General features: G+C 42.8%; 1 protein-coding gene across 1 annotated transcript in view; it reads right to left on the bottom strand.

Moving 5' to 3' along the window:
• The window catches only part of LOC134338273 (chloride intracellular channel protein 4), a 148793-nt gene that overhangs the window by 7049 nt on the left and 116452 nt on the right, over positions 1 to 25292 (bottom strand). The window contains exons 4-5 of the mRNA XM_063033995.1: positions 22072 to 22178; positions 4768 to 4949 (exon numbers count right to left, since the gene is read on the bottom strand). Of these exons, the coding sequence (XP_062890065.1) occupies positions 4768 to 4949; positions 22072 to 22178 (289 nt within the window). The remainder of the gene's footprint in view (positions 1 to 4767; positions 4950 to 22071; positions 22179 to 25292) is intronic.

The raw sequence follows: 25292 nt of genomic DNA, 5'->3' as shown, positions 1-25292 counted from the left end.
AGTCGAAAAGAATTGTAATGGCATAGGAAGTGAGCATTCAGCCTCTCGAATCGATACTAGTTCTTGGTAGAAAAACCTGTCAGTGTCATCCCTGTCAGCTTTATCCTACCCCAAGGGCAGTCTTCTATTCAGGAACTCCTCCCAGCTGACTGACAAAGCCCGGCGTAAGACAAACCCTCCCCACGTGCAAACGGCTACCTCTGTCACCAGATCAGTTTTGGCAGCTGACGGGTTCTCCTCCAAGGCTCATCTGCTGTCAAAGCTGTCACTGAAGCAGAGATTTTGTAACCGAGCCAGCAGAAATAGGGACCGGTCCTGGCTCTGAGAGAAGAGCTGGCAGATGGAAGACTCTTGCAGTTAGCAACGCCTCCATTGGTCACAGCTTTGAGCATGTGCCATTGAGCAGTTCTGTGCTTTGTGGACAGTTTTAAGACCCTTACCTATGAAAGTATGCACTGGCATTGGAGAGGGTCCAGAGGAGAATATTGAAAGGCCCAAAGAGAGTGGATGTGGAGAGGATGTGTCCTATAGTGGCGGAGTCTAAGACGAGAGGGCACCGCGTCAGAGTACAAGGACATCCTTTAGAACAGAAATGAGGAGGATCTTTGCCAGTGGGTAGTGAATCTGTGGAATTCATTGCCACAGTTAGCTGTGGAGGCCAAGACATTGGGAACATTTAAAGTGGAGGTTAATAAGTTCTTTATTAATAGAGGCGTCATACATTATGGAGAGAAGGCAGGAGAACCCGAGTGGAAAGCGAAAATAAATCAGCCATGGTGGAATGGTGGAGTAGACTCAAAGTGCTGAATGGTCTAATTCTGCTCCAATGTCTTATGATCTGTTGAAGTTGACAGGTAAATGCACTGCATCTTTTCGCTGGTGAAATCTACAGATACAGTGCACCGGTGGCAGAAGCAACTGATTATGACGATCATAAACACGCAAAAGTCTGCGGATGCTGGAAATCCAAAGCAACGCACATAAAATGCAGGAGAAACTCATCAGGTCAGGCAGCATCTACGGAAATGAACAAACAGTCGACGTTTCAAGCCGAGAGCCTTCTTCAGGACTGAGAGAGAAGGGGGAAGATGCCAGAATAAAAAAGTTGTGGGGGAGGGGAAGGAGGCTAGCTGGGAGGTGATAGATGAATCCAGGAGGATGTGAAAGGTCAAAGGCTGGAGAAGAAGGAATCCTGATAGGAGAGGAGAGTGGACCATAGGAGAAAGAGAAGGAGGAGGGGATCCAGGGGTGGTGAGAAGAAGTAAAAAATCAGAGCAGGGAATCGAGGAGGGGCAAAGGGATTTGTTTACTGGTAGGCGAAATCGATACTTATACCACCAGACAGAATATAAGGTGTTGCTCCTCCCCCCGCCGAGGGTGGCCATGGACCGACACGTGGGAACAGGAATGAGAATCGGAATTAAAATGTTTGGCCACTGAAAGTCCCGTTTGTGGCGGACGGTGTGGAGGTGCTTGACGAAGCGGTCCGCCAATTTATGACAGGTCTCACCAATGTAGGGGAGGCCGCATCGTGGCGATGGTGGAATGACAAGTGAGTACTTGTTGTTCTAGATAGTGCTGAGTTGTCTAAGTGTTTTTTTTTAAATTACACTCATCCAAAGAGTGATGTATTTTCCATCACGCACTTGACTTTTGCTTTGGAGATGGAGGAAATCTTTTGTGGAGACAGGAGGTGAGTCACTTCACACAAAATACCCAAGCCTCACAGTTATCCTCACTGCCAAAATGATTGTATGGCCTACCAGTTAATGGTAACCCATAAGATATTAATAACAGAGCATTCAGTGAGGACATAGATATTAACTGTCAAGCAATTATGAAGGCAAATGATCGTTTAGGATTTAACGCAAGGGGGTTGCAGTCTAAGCAACAGGATTTGTTACAGTTAGGTAGGGTTTGAGTGAATCTGACCTGACGTATCTCCTTACCTAAAGAAACATATATTCGTTTTGGAGCTGGTGCAACAAAGTTGAGCAAATTGGATCTATAATCTCTGGAGTTCTGATGACAGGTTCAATTTAATTCAGACAGAAGAGATTCTGCAGATGCTAGGAACCTGTATCCATACATATACACACACACACACACACACACACACACACACAATGCTGGAGGAACTCAGCAGGTCAGGCAGCATCCATGGAAGGATATGAACAGTCAACATTTCGGGCCAAGACCCTTCATCATGGCTGGAAAGAATTCAGGCAGAAGCCAGAATAATAAGATGGGGTGGGAGGGGCGGAGCACAATTTGGCAGGTGATTGGTGAAACCAGGTGAGAGCGGGAAGGTAGGCTATCACTCCCCTTTGTTCCCCCCCTTTTGTTTTCGATTACTCCTCTACCTCCCCCCCCCCACCCCCATGACCTGCCTATCATCCACACCTTCCTCCCTCTGGTACCCACCTTCTTCCCTTTATCCCATTGTCTAGTGTCCTCTCCTAGCAGGTAGCATCTTGTCCAGCTCTTTGCCTCACCCACCTATCACCCTCAACCCTCCACCTACCTAAAGACTGAGTCAGCTACAACAAAATGAGCACTTAACCTCCTCCTTCCGGGTATTCCTCCTTTCCGAGCTGTGACAGATTACCCCTAACCCACTCTATAAGTGACAGAGCTCTTCCCCGTATTTCATCAATTTCTTGCACCTTTGTTCTCACATTCAAACTATCAGGACACAGCACTGATAGCACTCACAGTGTCATCACCATCATTTTTAACCTTTTCAGCTTATACCAGCTTCATTGAGGCTCCATCTCCAGGCCCATCATCTGCTCCTGTCCCTTTTCAGCATTTTGAAGGGACCATTCTCTTTACAAAACCCTGGTCTACTCTTCCACCGAATACACACCTTCTTCTATCATGTTACCATGCCAGCTGCAGCAAATACCAGAAATAGCCCTTTACCTCTTCTTCTCCCTGTATCCATAGACGCAATCAGGCCCTCCAAGTGAAGCAGTAATTCACTTACTCTTCTTCCAATCTACTAAACTGCACTGTGATCCCTTCTATATCGGAGAAACCAAATGCAGATTTGCGGAGCAGTTATGCTCAGCCTGCAGAGGCTCAGAGTTCCCTATTGGCTGCCATGTTAATTCTCCATCCACCTGCTACTCTGCCTTAGCTGTCGGCACAATTACGGATCTCCCAGTACAAATCTGGCAAACACTACCTTATCTTCTACCTGATCACCTTCTAGAACTCAAACATCAAACAACTGAATTTCTCTGTTGTATCAGAACTGGCCATTTCCACTGTGAGTTATCCCTCTTCAATTTTGTTTCTGTTTTCTTCTCTCTGCTGAACATGTCCTAGAGCTTCATATTCCAAAATTATTTAATTCCTTCATCTTCATTTTCATTTTCTAAATGGCCCATTATTCTATTGACAGGGTGATGATTCCAAATATATCCCCATAGCAACCCTAGTATCATCCTATCAGAGATAGTCTCTTTGTCTGATCCATTCCTCCCCATCCTCTTTGCTACTTACTTAATGCCCGCTGGCATTTAGGACAGAGAGGCTCATTCAGCTCTGCTCTCACAAGGATCATGATAGAAATTTTTTCCTATCAAATGCCATAAGCATATGCAACAGTTCATCTCTGTGCGATAGGAGAACACACATCATAGTACAATAGTCTCTGTGTTATTATTTCATACATTATTATTGCACAGTATTGTATCTTATTGCACATTGGTAAATTATTAATGTGTATATTATTATTCTGTACTTTATTATTAGTTAACATTATTATTATATTTATTATTATTGCCAGATATATATTTAAATGTTGCTGCTGTAACAAAATTTCCCACTTGGGATTAATAAAGCACCTATTATTATTATTATTATTAATGGAGGACCTCCAGCTCTGGCAGTGTTCAGGGCCTCCTTCATGATGTCAGCAGCCTCCTCTCATTTTTCACTTCTGTCAGTCATGCAAATCCTATTTGGAGACTCAGGAATACTGTCACACTCAGATGTAGAAGGATTCTCCATTGCCATACCTGTAACAATTTTGTTCTATCAGTCAGGGTCATTAACCCTGAGATGAACCCCTGAACTTGGAGGACCAGTAGATCACTCTTACTCCGGCCTCTACTTTTGACTCTGCCAGGGGCCAAAGCATAAAGCCCTGACTCCAGCTAACATAGCGCTGTGGGTCATCAAGGCACACAAGCTCCAAACCACGATGAGATTATGGGCCTTTTGGATCCTTTCTGCATCTAACAATAACTCATATTCTCCCTTTCACAGGTTTCCGTTTTTCCTTCTACAGATGCTGATTGAACTGCTGAGTTTTTTCAGTTTTGTTTTGGATATCTATTTTGCTCATGTTCTTTCCTGGTTCTGCCTGCCAATGGTAAACTGCATAAGTGAGGGTATTTATTCAAAGCTAACAGGATCCTTCATGAGCATAGTCAGGATAGACAGGAATACAATGGTTTCCGACCTGGCCAAACCTGCCATTGACAAACACAGCAAAGACAGTTTTCCTCAAAGGCCAAGATTATGGTCCAGAAGAGGAGAAAAAGATATGTTTCTTTGATAAAATGAGTTTACTTGGTGGGTCTGTAGAAGCAGTGGAACCAAGCTCCAGTGCAGTACTAAAGTTAAATACAAACAGGGCCAAAACATCCTGCCAAAGCCATTTGCCAGGTAGTGTTACACTGATTGGTCTTCCTTCCAGACTCCAGATGTTTCAGGTTATTTGGATCTGAACAAAATTAAAATAATTCGACATACCTTGACAATGTGAAGCTTTGGGAGCAGATTGCAGTCTGCAAGTGTCATCTCATCCCCATCTAGGAACTTGCGGTTGGAGGCCTTGATGTCCTCCATGCTGTCAGCATCGATCTCTTCTGGCAGAGCAGTGTTCAAATACTCATCCAACTTCTGCAGGGTTTTCAGCAGGCCTTTTTCCAGAGCTGTAACAACAAATGCAGAGCACTCCAGCTAAACATATGCAAATAATACATAAAATAGAGTTCAAGCCATTTCACACTCCCACAGCTTGGTTAACCTTCAACCACACATTTACATTAATCTCAGTTCAGTGTTCATGGATCATTCTGAAATCTGATGGCAAAGGGAAAAAGCTGTACAGAAAACAATGAATGTGGGCCTGAAATCTCTTGTACCTTACCCCTGATGGTAACAATGAGGAGACAGCATGTCCTGGATTGTGAGGATCCTTAATTATGGATGCCAGCTTCCTGAGGCACAAACCTCTGGAAGTGGGGAGGCTTGTGCCCATGATGGAGCTGAGCGAGTCCACAACCCTCTGAAACCTCTTACAATCCAGTCAGAATGTCCTCCACCATACATCTCTGGAACTCTTCCAGAGTCTTTGGTGGCATCCTAATAAAGTTCTGCCCTGGCCTGCCTTCGTCGGGATTGCATGATTCTCCCCACATTCCCATCAGCTCCCTCCGATTCTGCCACTCACCCAGAGAACTGGGGCAATTTACAGAAGCCAATTAACTTACCAATCCCCCCGTGTTTGGATAAGGGAGAAACCCCACATTCCACAGGAGCTCACACAGCAAAGGACCCGAAGTGAGGACTGAATCCGGGTTGCTGGGACAATGAAGCAGCAGTTCTGCACCGTGGCAAAATGCCCCTGAAGAGCCCCTGGCACTCTTAGAATTGTTTTCATTGGTCCATCACTGGCAGTGCCAGTTTACAGTTTTACACTTTCTCCGTGAACTTCCTCATATTTAAAATTATACAAATAATCGTGCATCAACAACGTGACACTTTTCCCTATCAACCTGTCCACCATCTCATAAGATCATTGCTGACCGGATTACCGTATATTGACCTGCCGTAACCTTTCACCCCTTTTCTTAAACATCTCCGCCTTAAAAATATTTAATGATAATGATATTCCACATCCTTTTGAGGAGGGATTCGAAGAGTTGTTTAACAAAGAAATTCATCTCAACTTTCTCATAAATTGCTAACTCTCTTAGCTTTAAGCATACATCCCTGCTTCTAGATTCATCCTCTCTATGTCCACCGTAAACCACCTCAGGATCTTTTACTTATTTATTGAGATACAGTGCGAAACAGGCCCTTCCATTTCAAGCCACGCCACCCAGCAATCCTCCAATTTAATCCTAGCCAAATCCGGGGACAGGTTACAATGACCAATTAACCTACCAGCTGGTATGTCTTTGAACTGTGGGAGGAAACTGGAGCACCCGGAGGAAACCCACGTGGTCACGGTGAGAACGTACAAACTCCTTACAGGCAGCGGAGGGAATTGAACCTGGGTCGCCCGTACTGTAAAGCCTTTTGCTACCCACTATGCTACCACGTCGCACATGCTTCAACTGAGTTGGCTTTCAACTCTGGTAAATATTGTTACAAAGCGTGGAACAAGAATGACAACGGATTAGTATGATTAACTGTTTTACTGTGACATACTGGGAATTTAAAATGCAGGAACCCACTGAGTTGGATTACATGCACACTTGAAAGCCCGTGCAAAAAGAGAATGCCTTCCGCAAATCTTATCATAAACTCAGCTCTACATTCCTGCCCACCCTTCGTGTACAGTATTGGTCTCCTTGTTGAAGAGAGGATGTCAGTGCATTGGGAGCAGTTTAGAGAGGTTTACTAGACTGATTGGGTGGCAGGATGGAGGTACGTCTCTACCAAAGGAGGTGTAAGGTGGAGCCTGCTCTTGCTCCTAATTTGTATGTTTGCATGATGATTATGTGTAAAGGTAACAGAAGCAATTCAATTCAAGTTTAACTGTAATTCAACCATACATGTATACTCATGAATACAACCAAACAAGTCAGCATTACTCCGGGGCCAAGGTACAAAACACAACACCAACAGTCATACACAGCACAAAGCACACATAGCACATACAAGATAGCAAGCACATAAAGGTAACAGTAAGGTAGAGCCACACAATAAAAGAGTCCAAACTCAAGCCATCAATGCCACAGAAAATTGCAGTCGACCACAATAGAGCTTGTCTTCTGCCAAGGGGAAGACTGGGGTGGGGTGGGTGCAGAACCAGCTCCAGCCTGGACGCTGTACCACACTGCCCCCAATGGAGCACACCGGCTCCGACGCCTCTTTGTTTTGCAGCTGTAAACAGACGACACCGCAGCTTGTGGCCTAGACCTTGCTACGACTGAGGCCAAGCAACCCCCACCCCCTTGCCATCCGCCCCAGTTTCCTGCTAATAAATCAGAAAATTGAGGTTGCGGCATTGCACATTAACACTGTCCAAAAGGGTCTTGCGATGATAAGAACTAAGACGGTCACTCGCTGTTAGACTGAACACCTCATTCAACTCAGGCAGCAGAAAGATGCGCAGATCCTTCATTTTTTCCAACAATAAACAACTCACTGATGGGGTAGACCTACAGTGCTTTAAGTTCTTAACGTATAGCAGGCTCTTGCGATCATTAAAAATACGATTAAATGGGACAGTAGCCCCTTTTGTTGACCCGTAGAAGCCGCGCCAACCGAACGCACCGCCATCTTACCGAAGCAACCTATCTTTCCCTAAACTCGTTGACCGAACTCCACTCATGTGATAGGACCAAAAGTTCCCCAATTAGAATGAAAAGTGAGAGTCTGTGTGAGTGAACTGGTGCATTACCTTTCCTTTCACTGCATAAATGATCACGTTGTCATCCGATAATGCCTCTCCTTCATTACACGATTCAGTAAAACTATTCTACTGGACTACACACATACACAATCTTCGTCAGCACACTTTCAACAGCCTTTGACTCAATCTTTGGGGAGCTCTTCAGCTTTGGCACAGTGTCAATCTCCTTTCAGCCTTGCTTCTGTTAAGTGTTTTGAGACAGTTTTTTCCCCAATGCAAATGCATAATAATAATTCAAATTGATGATGAAAATGACCTTGCTGAAATTCAGGCTTTCACCAAAAGAAATACAGAAAATGTCATAAATGTAGATTTAGATAACCTTATTCAGAGTTGAAAATATTCTTTCTACCAAGCACATTTTCATCGGAAGTGCGTTTTTAAAAAATTATTTAGCACTTAATGCAAGCATATTCAGTGTACCAGATTGCATCACCTTCAATACCTTGAACCAGAGTATGATAATGTCAGTGATAAAATCTAACTTGTTGTGATTAGATTTATTTTCTTCCCAGATATTTCACAATGACTGTTCTTGTGAAAACAAGCACTAAACTTAAGGTACAGTTAAGACACCACAGTAGCGTAGCGGTTAGCTTGAAACTCTTATAGCTTGGAACGTTCCGGAGTTTGGAGTCCCTGTAAGGAATCTCTGTATATTCTTCCCATGGAATGCGTGTGTTTTCCTCAGATGCACTAGTTTCCTCCCACAGTCCAAAAACATGCAGGGTAGGTTAATTGGTTATAGTAAGTTGTCCCGTGATTAGGTTAGGGTTCATTGGGATTGTGGGATTACTGGCTCGGAGGGTCAGAAGGGCCTACCCTGCTCTGTATTGCTAAATGATTAAATAAAAGTCATTGAATGTCATGCAGTCTGACGGCGTTACGCTAGGAAACTAGAGTAATGTCATACATAATGTGGTATGTGTGTATGAAATATAAATAAAATATTGCAATGGGGTCGTTTGCATTCGACCTGGCCACAGGGCCAGGGTTAGAGTGGGAGGTTTTGGCTCACCCGGCCTGGGCAATGTTGAGGGGTTGCAGCACAAACAAGGTATGACTATCAAGCAACACACATCAAAGTTGCTGGTGAACGCAGCAGGCCAGGCAGCATCTCTAGGAAGAGGTACAGTCGACGTTTCAGGCCTAGACCCTTCGTCAGGACTAACTGAAGGAAGAGCTAGTAAGAGATTTGAAAGTGGCGGGGGGGGGGGAGATCCAAAATGACAGGAGAAGACAGGAGGGGGAGGGATGGAGCCAAGAGCTGGACAGGTGATTGGCAAAAGGGGATATGAAAGGATCATGGGACAGGAGGTCCGGGGAGAAACAAGGTGGGGGGGGGAACCCAGAGGATGGGCAAGGGGTATAGTCAGAGGGACAGAGGGAGAAAAAGGAGAATGAGAGAAAGAATGTGTGTATAAAAATAAATAACGGATGGGGTACGAGGGGGAGGTGGGGCATTAGCGGAAGTTGGAGAAGTCGATGTTCATGCCATCAGGTTGGAGGCTACCCAGATGGAATATAAGGTGTTGTTCCTCCAACCTGAGTGTGGCTTCATCTTTACAGTAGAGGAAGCCGTGGATAGACATGTCGGAATGGGAATGGGATGTGGAATTAAAATGTTTGGCCACTGGGAGATCCTGCTTTCTCTGGCGGACAGAGCGTAGGTGTTCAGCAAAGCAGTCTCCCAGTCTGCGTCGGGTCTCGCCAATATGACTATCAAGGGTGAGACTGATCAACCCATCAGTGAAATTATTCCTGATGAGTTACTGAACTGAAAGCACTATGCCTATTATAATCCTACAAAAGGATCTGTTCTATTCTGCTGGCATCGGTGATATGACTATGCTATTTTAAGAGGGGTTTGCAGAGATTACATTGGAGGCATTCATCTTGTTGCTGTTGACACATATTTCACCAGAACAGTAATGTACTGCTTTTCCTGGCGCAGTTCCTGTTGATTGACTGTCAGGATGTACTGAAATGATAAAGCATGAGGTATGACCTTGAAAGATACTTTGCTTAAGTGCAGTGGGAAGTATTAATGTAGACATTTTGCAGGGAAGCGTAATCTTTGAATAATGAAAAGCAAGTTACTTTTCCTCACTCCCATTATCCTACAGAGGTGGAAGTCAGCTTAATCCTAAAAACCCAGAGGGTTTTGATCAGTCATAAAATACATTCATCAGTGTCTTAGCACTGTTAATGTCAGAAGTGTAATGTAACTAACAGGATCTGGTGAGACAGTCTTAAACCACCATATTCTCAGATCAGACTATATTAATAAATAGTAAATATCTTTGAACATGAGGATAATCCTTTATGATATTTTTGGAGTAGTCCAAGTGTTAAAAAAGGAACAAATAAAGGATATAAGAAAGGATTTAATCACAGTCAGATGACAAGAATTTCATTAATATGTGTAACCCTGTTACAATCTGTAATTCCTCATTTTAACATATTTCCTCTCAGATTATGAAAACAAACATATTTATCTAGATATCTTCAAGCTATTCCAGTAAATTAATTACTTTTGAAGAGAATTATTCTTGTAGGATCAGCAAACATATTATCCAATCTCATGCACAATATGGTCATACAAAGAGTAATAGATTAATTTTGTGTTAATTTATATGGCTTAATCTTAAATATATTGGACACAAATATCGAGAGGAAACACCGACTCTTCTATAATAAGTGAAACAATGCATTTTACACCAACTTGAGAAAGCAAATGCATCTGGATTTGCTGCCCCTTCTGGAATATGGTACTAGCAGTAGAAATGATACCTAGAATAGTTTAGCAGTCTGTCCACACCGCGCAGAAATCGCAGCTTAGCTTTGGTGCTCAAGAGAAGAACAAGAACCAATTATGTCGGGAATTAGAGATAAGAGACTACTCCATCAAGTCATGACTGACCACTACAAAGAATTTATAGTTATTTATAGAATAAGCAACAAAGAAACACTTCTTTCAGGAAACAAGAATAATAGAAAAAAAAGGGATGATTGTGAAGATAGGTAGCTCACACTCTTGAGTTTTACACATTGCCAACAATTCAGGATTGTTATGCATTGTAACTCCAAAACATAAAACTAATTGAAAGAAAAAGAAAAAGCTGTGAAATAATCTCAGGTTCTGGGCCTCCTCTGGTGGTTGCAGGAGATGAATGCAGGAAGTGCTCCTAACAGTTCTGACTACCTTCCTTCTGCATGTGTTGGCATCCCAATCAGTACATGGCGAGCTACTCGATCTGCTGATCTATCCCAGGCAGGCCACCAGACAAAACTGAGCCAGTGCTTTCATTTTGACCATGCCTAAATTACCAGTGCATGGTCAAGTAGTTGGCGCATGTAGTTACCAGTGTTGGCACGTGGCCAAGTAGTTAAGGTGTTTGTCTGGAGATCTGAAGATCGCTAGTTCGAGCCTCAGCTGAAGAAGCGTGTTGTGTCCTTGAGCAAGGCACTTAACCACACATTGCTCTGCGACGACACCGGTACCAAGCTGTATCGGCCCTAGTGCCCTTCCCTTGGACAACATCAGTGGCATGGAAAGGGGAGACTTGCAGCATGGGCAACTGCCGGTCTTCCATACAGCCTTGCCCAGGCCTGCGCCCTGGAAACCTTCCAAGGAGCAAATCCATGGTCTCATGAGACTAACAGATGCCTATAAAAGATTACCAGCATGTAGATACTCCAGCACATCAGTTCTCTATTTGGATGGTACAACAACTCTCAATCCTCACCTAAAGCAGCATCTGTCAAGGACGTTCATCCCGGCGCTGGTAAAAATGGGGGAACGGGAATTTATGCTGCATACTCCAGACATTTTGGGTAGCCATGCAGACCTGAGACAATGTGCGGTCTTTTCTGGTTTCTCTTTGGATCATCTCTGCTTTAATAGGGAGATCTTTTATTTGCAACAGGGAGAATTCATCACGTTAAGAGTTTCCTTTTGTAAATTTTTCAGATGTTTTAGTTTCCAACCGTAAACAGCACAATCCATCAGCATTTCCATGATCAGTTGTCCTCTTGAACACCGGTGATCTTCTATTTGTGTCCTCCAAGAAAAAGAGGCCATCTCTACAGTCATGCTGCTGCTGTTAATGGAACACCCTTCTGTGGACTGAAAATGGACACTCATGGTTGATGATCGGTAATGAGGGTAAACTCTCTCCCATACAAGTACTGGTTGAAACATCTTACACCTCAAATCAGACTCAAGGCCTCTCTGTCAATCAATGTGTAACTTTTTTCTGCAGCAGTAAGGGAACATGAAGCAAAGGCTATGGGGTATTCACTTTCATCACTCATAACATGTGACATGACCGCACCTATCCCAGAAGGCAAGGCATTACATTCAAGCCTCACTGGATGATGTAGATCATAATCTATGAGTACGGTGACTGACGTAACCATTTCCTATACCTTTTGGAAAGCTACCTTACACTACTTTTTCGTTTGCCATTCCTTCCCAATTTGTAGTAATGAGTTCAAGGGGTTTTGCAGGAACCTGTTATGGTAATTGACAAATCCTAAAAAGGACAGCAACTATGACACCACTGGGGCATCAACCACTACTTGAATTTTCTCAGCATATTTGCGTAATTCTTGTGCATCGATGGTGTGACCACAGTAAGTGAGGCTTGATTTCAAGCATTCACACTTGTTGCATTGCGTTCTGAGCCCATAACCTTCTAATCTGTCTTGAGATTTGAGAATTTCCTTATCATCCTCACTGGTAAAAATGATGTATTCCAGGTAACACTGAGTGCCTTGAAGGCCTAGCAGCACCTGGTTCATAATTTTCTGCCAGAGTACAGGTGAAGATGCTACTCCAGAAAATAAGCCCATTATAATGATAACGCCCTCTGTGAGTGCTTATGGTGAGAAACACTTTGGGCTCTTCTTCCATCTCCATCTGTAGGTGGGCTTCAGTTAAGTCCACTTTGCCGAAGTGTTTTGCTCTAGAAAGGTTGGCGAAGATTTCCTCTATCCTGGGAAGAGGCTACTTTCAGTATTGAGTTGATCATGACCTTAAAATCACTTCAGATCCTGACAGTCAGAATCAGAATCAGAATCCTTTATAATCGCCAAGTATATGGACACATACAGGGAATTTGATGCCGGTTTCCCTGAGCTCTCGCTGTACACAATCAAAAAGCAAACAAAACAATACTGCAAATAATCGTGAACTATATACAATGAGGTATACCAGTGTATGTACCGGTGAACTTGGTTTATAATAGACTAAAATTCAAGTGTTCATAAGACTGATGGCATACGGAAAGAAACTGTTCTTGTACCTATTTGTCCTGGCATACAGTGATCTAAAGCACCTACCAGAAGGAAGGAGTTGGAACAGATGATGTCCAGGGTGTGATCCAGTCCTGTTCTTCTTGGCTACTGTGACCACTGACATTGACATGGGCTCCCGTCAACCTTGGGAAGAATTTCTTCAGCCTTTATGTGATGTAGCTCACTGGCTACTTTATCACAGACGGTATAAGAAACTGCATGGACTTTGCAAAATGTGTGTGTGACACTTTCATTTAACACTATTTTGCCCTTGAAATGTTTGAATTTTCCAAAGTCATCTTTGAACACTGCTGTGGCACCATCCAATGCCTTTCTTAATTTGCCTTCAATTGACTCTGTTGCAAGGGATGTGAGATGCAAATGGTGGATGGAACCCCAAACAAGTTGAGGTTGTCTCAGCCACTCATGACTCCACAATGCTGGCCCTCCAGGTTTTACCACACATAAGCTGAATATGGCTTGTTGGTTGTTGAATTTCACAGTTACAAATGTCATTCCCACAGGAGTTATTTCTTCTCCAGTATAAATCTTAGTTGAATATCTGCAGGCTTCAGTTCAGTACCTTTGAATTGCCATTCAAACTCATTTTGTAGAATGACTGAAACAGCCAAGTCAGTGTCCAATTCCATTTTAATTAATTTGCCATTCACTTCTGGTGTAAGCCTTATTGCTTGTCTATTATTAGTTTGCACAATGTGAATCTTAAGGCTACCCAGTCTTGTCATTCTCATCATTATCAGATTTTTCATCAACAGCATGCAGATTAGTGCTCCTTTTGCAACTGCAACTTGATATTTTATCTTTATCTCTTTGCTGCGCAGTCCATTTCTTTTGTCTGCCTGACATGCTGTTTGCATGCGTCCTACTTTGTGGCATTTTCTGTGTGTTTCACCTTTAAGTCTGCATTCGTCTGGTGTATGAAAGCCCCTGCCATAATGGTTGCACAATTTGTTCGGCTAGGCAGTCCTCCGTTCAGATACTACAATTTTACTCACGCTCACTTTCATTCCTGACTACAACTCAATTGTGTCTCTGTCTACTGTTTCCATTAATACAGCAATCTCAACTGCTCCTTTGAATGTGAGTTTTGCTTCTGTTAGGAGCCATTCTTAAATATTTTCTTGTAAGATTGAACAAATTAAATGATCTCTCAGTGCATCATTACACCCATCACTAAACTGACAAGGCTCAATCTCTCCAATTCAGCCACAGTCTGAGCTTGGATCACCTGGTCTTCAAAAGGGAGATCTGTGTGAAAGTTCTTGGGCCTGTGTTTGGCCTGGTCAAAAGCTTTCACTTGTAGGTTGAGAATGCATATTACCTACTGTGGACCATTTCCTCTCCAAAGTCTTGTATCACTTCTATGGTCTTGTGCTTCGCTCATAGCATTGCATAATTGCATAAGCACTGAGCCTCAAGGGACAGTAACTGTACTATCAATGCTACATTTTGTTGTTAAGACCATTGGCTTAATTAACAAGGCATGTTTTAAAAAGTGAATTGAAGGAGCAGAGAAATAAAGATGTAGCAAGATTTTGGAAAAGAATTATAGAGCTTCAAATGCTTTGATTGGAACCAACCATAATTTTCCTTTACATTTTACAGTACGTAATTCTTATTGTGCAACCATAAAAATTTATCTTCTGAGTGGTTCAGAAACGAGAGAGAGTCTGTTATCATTTAACTCCGTATTGTTATATTATCTTAACGATTATCAGAAAAAGTCCAATGTTTATTGATCTTGATCGATTACAATTGAAGCTGATTTTATTGATTATTTTAAATGTCGACAAAAAGAGTGCACCTATAACAAAATGTCCTTTGAGAACAGCAGATGACATTAAATGATCAGATGATGTAATATATGATTTCAATGTCCTTAAACATTTGAGCTACTGCCAGCTTTCAGTGGCTTTGTGAACGTTATTTATTCGGTGGTGATAATGGTACAGGGAGAACTGAGATGAATGTCAATACCAGCTCAGTAATTACATGTCTCCCCATTATGATGTGTGTTCTTTTATCAGTTATTTTATTAGTCCAGGCCAAGAGGGACATGAATGATTTCAATAATGCAACAAAAATTTTTGAGAAGGCACCCAGCAACTGCAAGGAAATCACTTTTGTCTCATATCATTTCAGATGCTAATGCCTTAAAACACTCTGTTCATTTATTTTAAATATATACTTTATATTTTCAGCTAAGATTTAACTCAATTTTTTTTTCAAAGGGAAGTAGCGGAAGAATCAAGCTCTGCGATATATTGTTCAGGAAATTATTGATTATAGAACTCTGAGCTTTTCCATTGCGTAAGAAACGATAAGATTTCATCTGTAGCTGTTATTCTTTTATCTCCATTTTGAATAACAGGAGGCAGGGAAGATGGATAATTCCTTTGGCACTTCTGGCTAAACATGGCAGCAAAGGGTTCACCTTTATCTTCAGAACTCATGCTGGGTTCCAGCATTATTAAAGAAGGGAAAGTTCTTGAAGTCATTTCTTCACACTAGCTGTTTAACTGCGCAGCACATTTCACATCGAAATGCAACAAGGTTGTATTGCTTTATTCTAATTCTCAGTGGGTTTGTTTAGTTCTGTCCATTTTTTTTATATTTCAGTGTTCATTTTCATCTACAGGTTACGGACTGTAGTTTTTGATGTACTCTGGATCAATTTTGCTGTTGCTTACATCAGGGGTCCCCAACCTTTCTTGCACCGCAGACCGGTTTTATATTGACCATATTCTTGCGGACCGGCCGACCGGGCGGGGCGGGGGGGGGGTTGATGTTCAAGTAGGGTTAAACTCACCTCAACTTGTCTTTTACAGTTAGGGTTGCCAACTTTTTCACTCCCAAATAAGGGACAAAAGTAGCAGTTTACCGGGACACTTTACCCCGGAAAGACTACCATGACCATGAGACCTTGCATGGGCACCTGTGTGCGCGTGCGTGACGTGCACATATGTGACGTGCGCATGCACGTACGTGCTGATTTTTTTCCACAAATCGGTTTTGCCTTCATCTTCCCGACTGTACATATATTAACATTATTTCTACTTTATATAGGCTGTGTATTTATCATATCATTCCTGCTTTTACTATATGTTAGTGTTATTTTCCATTTTATGTGTTATTTGGTATGATCCGGTAGGTTATTTTTTGGATCCAGGAACGCTGAAAAATTTTTCCCATATAAATTAATGGTAATTGCTTCTACGCTTCACGCCATTTCGGCACGAAAGGTTTCATAGGAATGCTCTACCCTAGCGGGGGCAAATACGGGACAAGGATGATCCCATATGCGACAAACCAATTTAGCCCAATATTCGAGATGTCCCGGCAAATACGAGACAGTTGGCAACCCTATGTTCAAGTTCAACAGTGCGTGACAGGGAATGAGGAAAGGCGCAGCTGACTCGTATCGTTTCCTCACGGCCCGGTGGTTGGGGACTGCTGGCTTACATGGTGTCGGTGTTCCTGCTAGCACAAGTGGGAGGGGGCTGATGGATTTGCTGCTGCATGCGTGAAGGATGGGTGGGGGGGGGTGCTTCGGATGAATGATATTCTATCATTCATCCTATGGGGTCTCTTTTTTCGTGGATCTCTATGAAGTGTAAGAATTTCAGGTTGTATACTGTATATATACTCTGATATTAAATTAAGTCAACCTAAAACTCATGCATGTTTGTACCTCTCTTCCTCAAGAGGTTGAAAGCAGAGTCTTTGAATATTTTAAGACACAATTGATAAGCTAGAGGGTGAATAGTTACTCTACAAGTGATGGGAATGTGGAATTGAAGGTACAATCATGCCATACAAAACCATGATAAATTGTGAATAAGGCTGAAGGCTCTGGGTAGCCTACTCTTGCTTCTAAATCCATAAGACCATAAGAGATAGGAGCAGAATCAGGCCATTTGGCTCACCAAATCTGCTCCACCATTTTATCATGGCTAATCCATTTTCCCTTTCAACCCCATTCTCCTGCCTTCTCCCTGTAATGTTTCCTGCCCAGATTAATCAAAAACCTATCACCCACCACCTTAAGCAGACCCAAAGAGCTGGCCCTCACAGCTGCCTGTGGCAATGAATTCCACAGATGTGCTACCTTCTGGCTAAAGAAATTCCTCCTCATCTCCATACTAAATAGATGCCCCCTGTTCTGAGGCTGTGAACCTCTGGTCCTGCATTCTTCCACTATAGGAAATATCAACTCATATATCAGATATCTTGGCCTTTTGACATCCAATAGGTTTCAATGAGATCCCCACTCATTCTCCAAAATTCCAATGAGTAAAGGCCCAGATCCAACAAACGCTTCTAATATGATAACCCTTTCATTCCCAGAATCATTTTCGTGAACCTCCTCTGAACCCTCTCCAATCTCAGTACTTCCTTTCTCAGATTAGGGACCAAACCTGCTCAAAAGATTCACTCATACCCCTTTTGCCAATCACCTGTCCAGCTCTTGGCTCCATCCCTCCCCCTGCTGTCCTCTCCTATCATTTTGGATCTTCCCCTCCCCTCCCACTTTTAAATCTTTTACTAGCTCTTTCTTCAATTAGTCCTGACGAAGGGTCTCGGCTTGAAACATCGACTGTACCTCTTCCTAGAGATGCTGCCTGGCCTGCTGCGTTCACCAGAAACATTGATGTGTGTTGCTTGAATTTCCAGCATCTGCAGAATTCCTCGTGTTTGCAAAAGGTTCTGAGTTAAGCCTTATCAGTGCTTTATAAAGCCTCAGTGTTACATCCTTTCTTTTATATTCTAGTCTTCTCAAGATGAATGTAAGCATTACATTTGCCTTCCTCACCACCGACTCAGCCTTCAAAGTAACCTTTAGAGAATCCTGCATGAGGACTTCCAAGTCCCTTTGCACCTCGGACTTTTGAATTTTCTGGCTGTTTAGAAAATAGTCTATGCTTTTGTCCTTCTACCAAAGTGCATGACTGTACACTTCCCAACACACTGTATTCCATCTGCCACTACTTTGCCCATTCTCCTAACCTGTCTAAGTTTTTCTGCAGCCTCTCTGCTTCCTCAACACTACACGCCCCTCCATCTGCCTTTGTATCAGCTGCAAACTTGGCCACAAAGCCATCAATTCCATCATCCAAAGCATTGACATATAATGTAAAAGGAAGCAGACGCAACCCAGACCCCTGTGGAACATCACTAGCCACGGGCAGCCAACCACAAAAGGCTCTTTGCTTCCTGGTAGTCAATCAATCCTCATGTGAAGCACTTTGTCAGAAACCTGAAAATTCAAGTACAAAACATCCGCCAATTCTCCTTTGTCTATTCTGCTTGTTATTTTCTCAAAGAAGTCCAACTTATTTGTCAGGCAAGATCTTCCCTTAAGGAATATACGCTGGACTTTGGCCAATCTTATCATGTGCCTCCAAGTACCCTGAGACCTCATCCTCAACAATTGACTAAAACATCTTCCCAACCACTGAGGTCAGACTAATCGGCCTATAATTTCCTTTCTTCCACCTCCCTCCCTTCTTGAAGAGTGAAGTGACATTTGCAACTTTCCAGTCCTCTGGAACCATGCCAGAATCCAGTGATTCTTGAAAGATCATTCCCAATGCACCCACAACCTACCCAGCCACCTCTTTCAGAACACTGGCATGTAGTCCATCTGGTTCAGGTGACTTGCCCTCCTTCAGACCCTTCAGTTTCCCAAGCACCTTCTCGCTAGTAATAGCAATTGCACTCACTGTTGCCCCCTTCTGGCATACTGCTAGTGTATTCCACAGTAATGATAGATGCAAAACACATATTTAGCTCATCCACCAATTCCTTGTCCTGCATCTGACTTTAGCTCTCCTCAAACTGCAGGGTGAATCTATCATATTATGATCACTGCCTCCTAAAGCTTCCTTTACCTTAAGCTCCCTCATCAAATTCAGTTCATTACACAACACCCAATCCAGAATAGCCTTTTCCCTAGTGGGCTCAACCACAAGAGGCTCTAAAAAGCCATCCCATAGGCATTCTACAAATTCTCTCTCTTGGGAACCAGCACCAAAATGATTTCCCCAGTCTACCTACATTTCATTGTCCTTATGACATGTGTTTTCTAGCTTCCATTGTAATTTGTAGCCAACATCCTGGCTACTGTTCAGAATCCTGTGCTAATATGTTTGAGTGTCCATTTGCTTCTTTGATATCAAGGAGAGTCACTGTCACTTCACCAACAGATCAGAGACATGATGGAATTTATGTCTATGATCCATGCTTGAACTAAAACTGCAATGAGATGTAGCGCTGAATGGTCCCAGCAAACACAGTAAACAGGTTATTGGTGAATTAAGTGCCACATGATATTATAGCCTGTGAAAGTTTCCATCACTGTTGTATTGAATGTGAGCTGTAATTAGCCAAACTGGATTTCTCTTGCATTTTATGTGCAATAAATATTTGGGTAATTTCAAAAAATGCTAGAGAAACTCAGCAGGTCAGGCAGCATCTATGGAAAGGAGTAGACAGTCAAGATTTCGAGGTGAGACCTTGGGTTTTGGCCTGAAATGTTGACTCTTTGTTCCTTTCCATAGATGCTGCCTGACCTGACCTGCAGAGTTCCTCCAGCATTTTGTGTGTGTTGCTATGGATTTCCAGCATCTGCAGACTTCCTCGTGCTTGTGACTTGCTTTCTCCGTGGTTCTGAAGTGGCTGATGAGGCCAAGGTGTGACCCACCAACTCTTTCACAGATTAGGAGGGAGATGGCCTTACGGGTGGTGTACAGCGATCTGGTGAGCATCTGCAGAATCTCTTGTATTTTGGGTAATTTTCCATAGGTTTAGGGGTAGACGCCAGAATTGTACTGGGACAGGCATAGAATGACAGGTCTTTCAGTCGTATAGCTGGAATATTGCCTGGTCCCATTGCCCTTGCTGTATTCTATGCTCTGTCCTCTTTCTTGAAGTTAAATTGGATGATTTGATTTGGCTAAATACAGGCTTCTGTCATAGTGGAGAACTCAGGAGGAAAGTGAGGTGGGTAATCCAGTTGACACACATTTTAGGCCCTGCCATCACTGAGGAGAGCAATGCTCTTGGACAGTTTTTCTCCTGCTTGCCCTTCCCTGAATTAGATTCCATGACCTTCTCCATGGTAAATACAGAGGAGAAATATTCATTTATGACCTTGTCCATCTCTTGGCAGGAGTTCAATTTGGATGGCTGATTTGTGATGAACTAACTGGTTGTTCTGATCCATAACTGCATTGGACACTCAGTCATGTTTCCTTATCAACCAATTAAGGGAGTGAACAAATTAGAGCTTTGGCTCTTTGTGCCAGTCTCATAGACTGATGGTTTAATTCAAATGATTTTTTTTTCATGGTCTACACAAGGCTCAATTCAATTTTCAAGTGAGATTGAAATTGTATGAGATTGTATGTTCTCCCTGTGACCTTGTGGGCTTCATCCAGATGCCCCAACTTGCTTCTCAAGATTAACTGTATTTATCACAAGTACATCAAAACTTGCAATGGAATCATCAACTCAAATCAGCGAAGATTGTGCAGGGCAGCCCTGAAGTGTCATCATGATTCTGCCGGCAACCTGGATCGCCCGCATCTCATAGCCCTGACCCGTAAGTCTTTGGAATGTGGGAGCAAACCACCGCAACCAGAGAAAACCAACATGGTTTACGGGGAGAATGTATAAACTCCTTTCAGACAGCAGCAGGAATCGAACCCTGATCTTTTAGAGAGGCTGCTGTAAGGTACTGCGCTAACTGCTACATTACCGTGCCATGCTACAGGCCAAAGGTGTGTTTATTGACTGTGCCTCGTGTGTAGGTGAATGGTAGAACCTGCGGGGAGCTGACAGAAATGCACAGGGAATTAAGTAGAACTTATGTAGAGTTAATGTAAATGAATGTTTGATGATCGGTGCAAACTTAGTTGGCCAAAGGGCCTCTTTATGTGCTGCGTTCAGAACATCATAATTGCTCCTTTGCTACAAGGCACCAAATTAATTCTGCTACATCGACTTACATATATGCCTTTCTTCCAGTTTATGGTGGGACTTTCCGAGGTTTTGGAAATTGCCATTGGGAGGACTGGTGATCAAGCATTCAGTTGTGTTAAATGCCCACATTTGGACAGGGTACAAGAATAATTTTCATAATTCAGGCCCTCTCCCAAAAGCCGCTACATCCCACAATTCCCTCTCATTTGAACTTTACTTATCTTAATTTCATCAAATTCTGCATCGTTTCTGCTTCTTGGAATTGCTCTGTTGTTTATTCCAAGCTGAAAGTGTTTTCTTTTCACATCTCCTTATATTCCCGTTATGCTGAAACAAGCCATTGCACAACCCTTTGTTTACATTTTCATAGAATCTCAATGGTTTATTCTCTCACATTTCTTCCATTCTACAACACTTAAGCTTTTCAGCTTGGCCATTTCTTGCGTCTTCCATTTTATTGTTTTCTTACGACCTATTGTTTTCTTGTTTCCCAGCATCTTCTTCACAGATTTGTCTGCAGGTTGCTGGATACAAGACGTGAATCAGCAACCAATATACCAAGTAGGACCCTTTTGCACACATTACAGCATGAGAAGGCGCCTCACCAAGGATAGTTAAATTCAGCTGGCTGACTCAGATAATATCAGGTGGTGAGGTGGAGATACAGTCCACTGAAGCAGGTGTATGGTGCTTCTTCCCTCTGCTAGCCTGCAGGTCATCCTTGGGAGAGGTGTAGCACCTGCTTAGTCCCCTGATCAGCGCCACGTGAAGCCATGGAAGAAGATGATGGATGTTCATATGAACAGCTGGTCCATATCACAAGTCCTGGTCATGCACTCATTGACATCAGGCAGACATTCTCTGAAGGGTATTGATAATGGCTGGGGTCTTGTAAAGACACTGCCCAGAAGAAGGCAATGGCAAACCACTTCTATTGAGAAACTTGACAAAGAACAATCATGGTCATGGAAAGACGGTGATTGCCTCTGTCATACGACACGGTACATAACAAACAAACTTAGAGAATATATTCTCTGCAACTATATTCTGAATTAGAAACTGGACTTGAATGATAAAGATGGCTGCTCTAATTAGCTCCTTACCTTCATTTGCTTCTGGCTTGGAGTTTTTGATGTAAGCCGAGAATTTTGCAAAGATATCATTCCCAGCTGTGTTGGATTCTGGGTGTTTTGTTCCAAGTTTCATGTACCTAGGAACAAAAGGTAAATAAATTAAGAAATGTAAATTATGTATTACAAATCTATTTTGCTGTTCTAGGATGAATTTATTCCACATAAGTTTGTATAGATGGTGTACCACCCCACAGTGACTCGGGTTTTATCCTGACCTTTGGTGCTATTTTTGTAGACTTTGCATGCTATTTTTTCTGTGACCTCATGTGTCTACTCAAGGTCCTCATGATTCCTCACATCTCTCAAAGTCATGCTAGTAGGTAGGTTCGTAGTCTGCTGTAAATTATCCCTGAGTATACAGATGGTAGAAGGCTTGGGTCTATTGGGGAATATAGGGAAGCAAGAAAGGAGCTTAAGAAGGGGCTGAGAAGAGCAAGAAGGGGGCATGAGAAGGCCTTGGTGAGTAGGGTAAAGGAAAACCCCAAGGCATTCTTCAATTATGTGAAGAGAAAAAGGATGACAGGAGTGAAGGTAGGACCAATTAGAGATAAAGGTGGGAAGATGTGCCTGGAGGCTGTGGAAGTGAGTGAGGTCCTCAATGAATACTTCTCTTCGGTATTCACCAATGAGAGGGAACTTGATGATGGTGAGGACAATATTGGTGAGGTTGATGTTCTGGAGCATGCTGATATTAAGGGAGAGGAGGTGTTGGAGTTGTTAAAATACATTAGGACAGATAAGTTCCCAGGGCCTGACGGAATATTCCCCAGGCTGTTCCACGAGGCGAGAGGAGAGATTGCTGAGCCTCTGGCTAGGATCTTTATGTCCTCGTTGTCCATGGGAATGGTACCGGAGGATTGGAGGGAGACGAATGTTGTTCCCTTGTTCAAAAAAGGTAGTAGAGATAGTCCGGGTAATTATAGACCACTGAGCCTTACGTCTGTGGTGGGAAAGCTGTTGGAAAAGATTCTTAGAGATAGGATCTATAGGCATTTAGAGAATCATGGTCTGATCAGGGACAGTCAGCATGGCTTTGTGAAGGGCAGATCGTATCTAACAAGCCTGATAGATTTCTTTGAGGAGGTGACCAGGCATATAGATGAGGGTAGTGCAGTGGATGTGATCTATATGGATTTTAGTAAGGCATTTGACAAGGTTCCACACGGTAGGCTTATCCAGAAAGTTAGAAGGCATGGGATCCAGGGAAGTTTGGCCAGGTGGATTCAGAATTGGCTTGCCTGCAGAAGGCAGAGGGTGGTGGTGGAGGGAGTACATTCAGATTGGAGGATTGTGACTAGTGGTGTCCGACAAGGAACTGTTCTGGGGCCTCTACTTTTCGTGATTTTTATTAACGACCTGGATGTTGGGGTAGAAGGGTGGGTTGGGCAAGTTTGCAGACGACACAAAGGTTGGTGGTGTCGTAGATAGTGTAGAGGATTGTCAAAGATTGCAGAGAGACATTGGTAGGATGCAGAAGTGGGCTGAGAAGTGGCAGATGGAGTTCAACCCGGAGAAGTGTGAGGTGGTACACTTTGGAAGGACAAACTCCAAGGCAGAGTACAAAGTAAATGGCAGGATACTTGGTAGTGTGGAGGAGCAGAGGGATCTCGGGGTACATGTCCACAGATCCCTGAAAGTTGCCTCACAGGTGGATAGGGTAGTTAAGAAAGCTTATGGGGTGTTAGCTTTCATAAGTCGAGGGATAGAGTTTAAGAGTCGCGATGTAATGATACAGCTCTATAAAACACTGGTTAGGCCACATTTGGAGTATTGTGTCCAGTTCTGGTCACCTCACTATAGGAAGGATGTGGAAGCATTGGAAAGGGTACAGAGGAGATTTACCAGGGTGCTGCCTGGTTTAGAAAGTATGCATTATGATCAGAGATTAAGGGAGCTAGGGCTTTACTCTTTGGAGAAAAGGAGGATGAGAGGAGACATGATAGAGGTGTACAAGATAATAAGAGGAATAGATAGAGTGGATAGCCAGCGCCTCTTCCCCAGGGAACCACTGCTCAATACAAGAGGACATGGCTTTAAGGTAAGGGGTGGGAAGTTCAAGGGGGATATTAGAGGAAGGTTTTTTACTCAAAGAGTGGTTGGTGTGTGGAACGCACTGCCTGAGTCAGTGGCGAAGGCAGATACACTCGTGAAGTTTAAGAGACTACTACACAGGTATATGGAGGAACCTAAGGTGGGGGCTTATATGGGAGGCAGGGTTTGAGGGTCGGCACAACGTTGTGGGCCGAAGGGTCTGTACTGTGCTGTACTATTCTATGTTCTATGTTCTATAAATGAACTGTGTTTAAACTGGAAGTATCTCCTTGGTAGGAAGGTGGGACCCACCAATCAAATAATAAGTTATGGCAGTTAAACTTGCTGTGGAGGTTAAACAGGGAAGTGATATAACCCTTGAAGAGTAGATGGCTATAGTATAACCTCCTTTTAGTGAGGGTATCCATAGCTATCTATATCGGATAGAGCTTAAAATCTTCATTTGAGTTCAGAACTTTAAAGACTGCAAACCCAATACCACCACAATAAAGTAAGAAGTTTGCGTTATGGACAACCATGTAGATAAGAAAGACTCGGACTTATAAAGTTCCTTTCACAAGCTGAGGATATCCCAATGATATCTCTGTCAGGTTTTCCCTTCACTTAATAACTTAGTTTCAGATTCATAACCTAAATATCTTTAAAACCTTACAAGGAGTCTTCTTTTTCATCATAAAATACATTTGTTTTTTTTAACCTTAATGAAATCTTCTCCTGTGCCCCTCAATAAATTTAAGCAAAGAGATGTTGTGCCATTTAGGGCCAGGCTCAATCCCTGTTTGCCTTAGAAAGATGATTTAATTTATGTGCAGTGGATTCCAGTTAAGTGGGGCACATTGTAACCAGTACATTTTGGCCCAATTAAGCAGCTGCATCAATCAGACAAAGTTTAATGGAAATAGTTAGAAAGGTATAAAAAGTCAAACTACTGTTTAAATTGGTAATAAATTATTTAGTCAAATGAAATACATTAGAACATTATCAAAACTCCTGCATTAGCTACGCAACCGTATTATTTCCGAATAGTTATCAACAGAGGAATTAATGCAGTGTACGCTGCCGTATTCTTTTGATTGACTGTAAATGAACAAAATCAGCGCAGACACCTAGTGCAGATAATAGACTTGCTTCATACAATG

The sequence above is a fragment of the Mobula hypostoma genome, chromosome 26, assembly GCF_963921235.1.
Source record: "Mobula hypostoma chromosome 26, sMobHyp1.1, whole genome shotgun sequence".
NCBI classification, from domain to species: domain Eukaryota; kingdom Metazoa; phylum Chordata; class Chondrichthyes; order Myliobatiformes; family Myliobatidae; genus Mobula; species Mobula hypostoma.
This window is presented reverse-complemented; position numbering and strand designations above follow the sequence as displayed.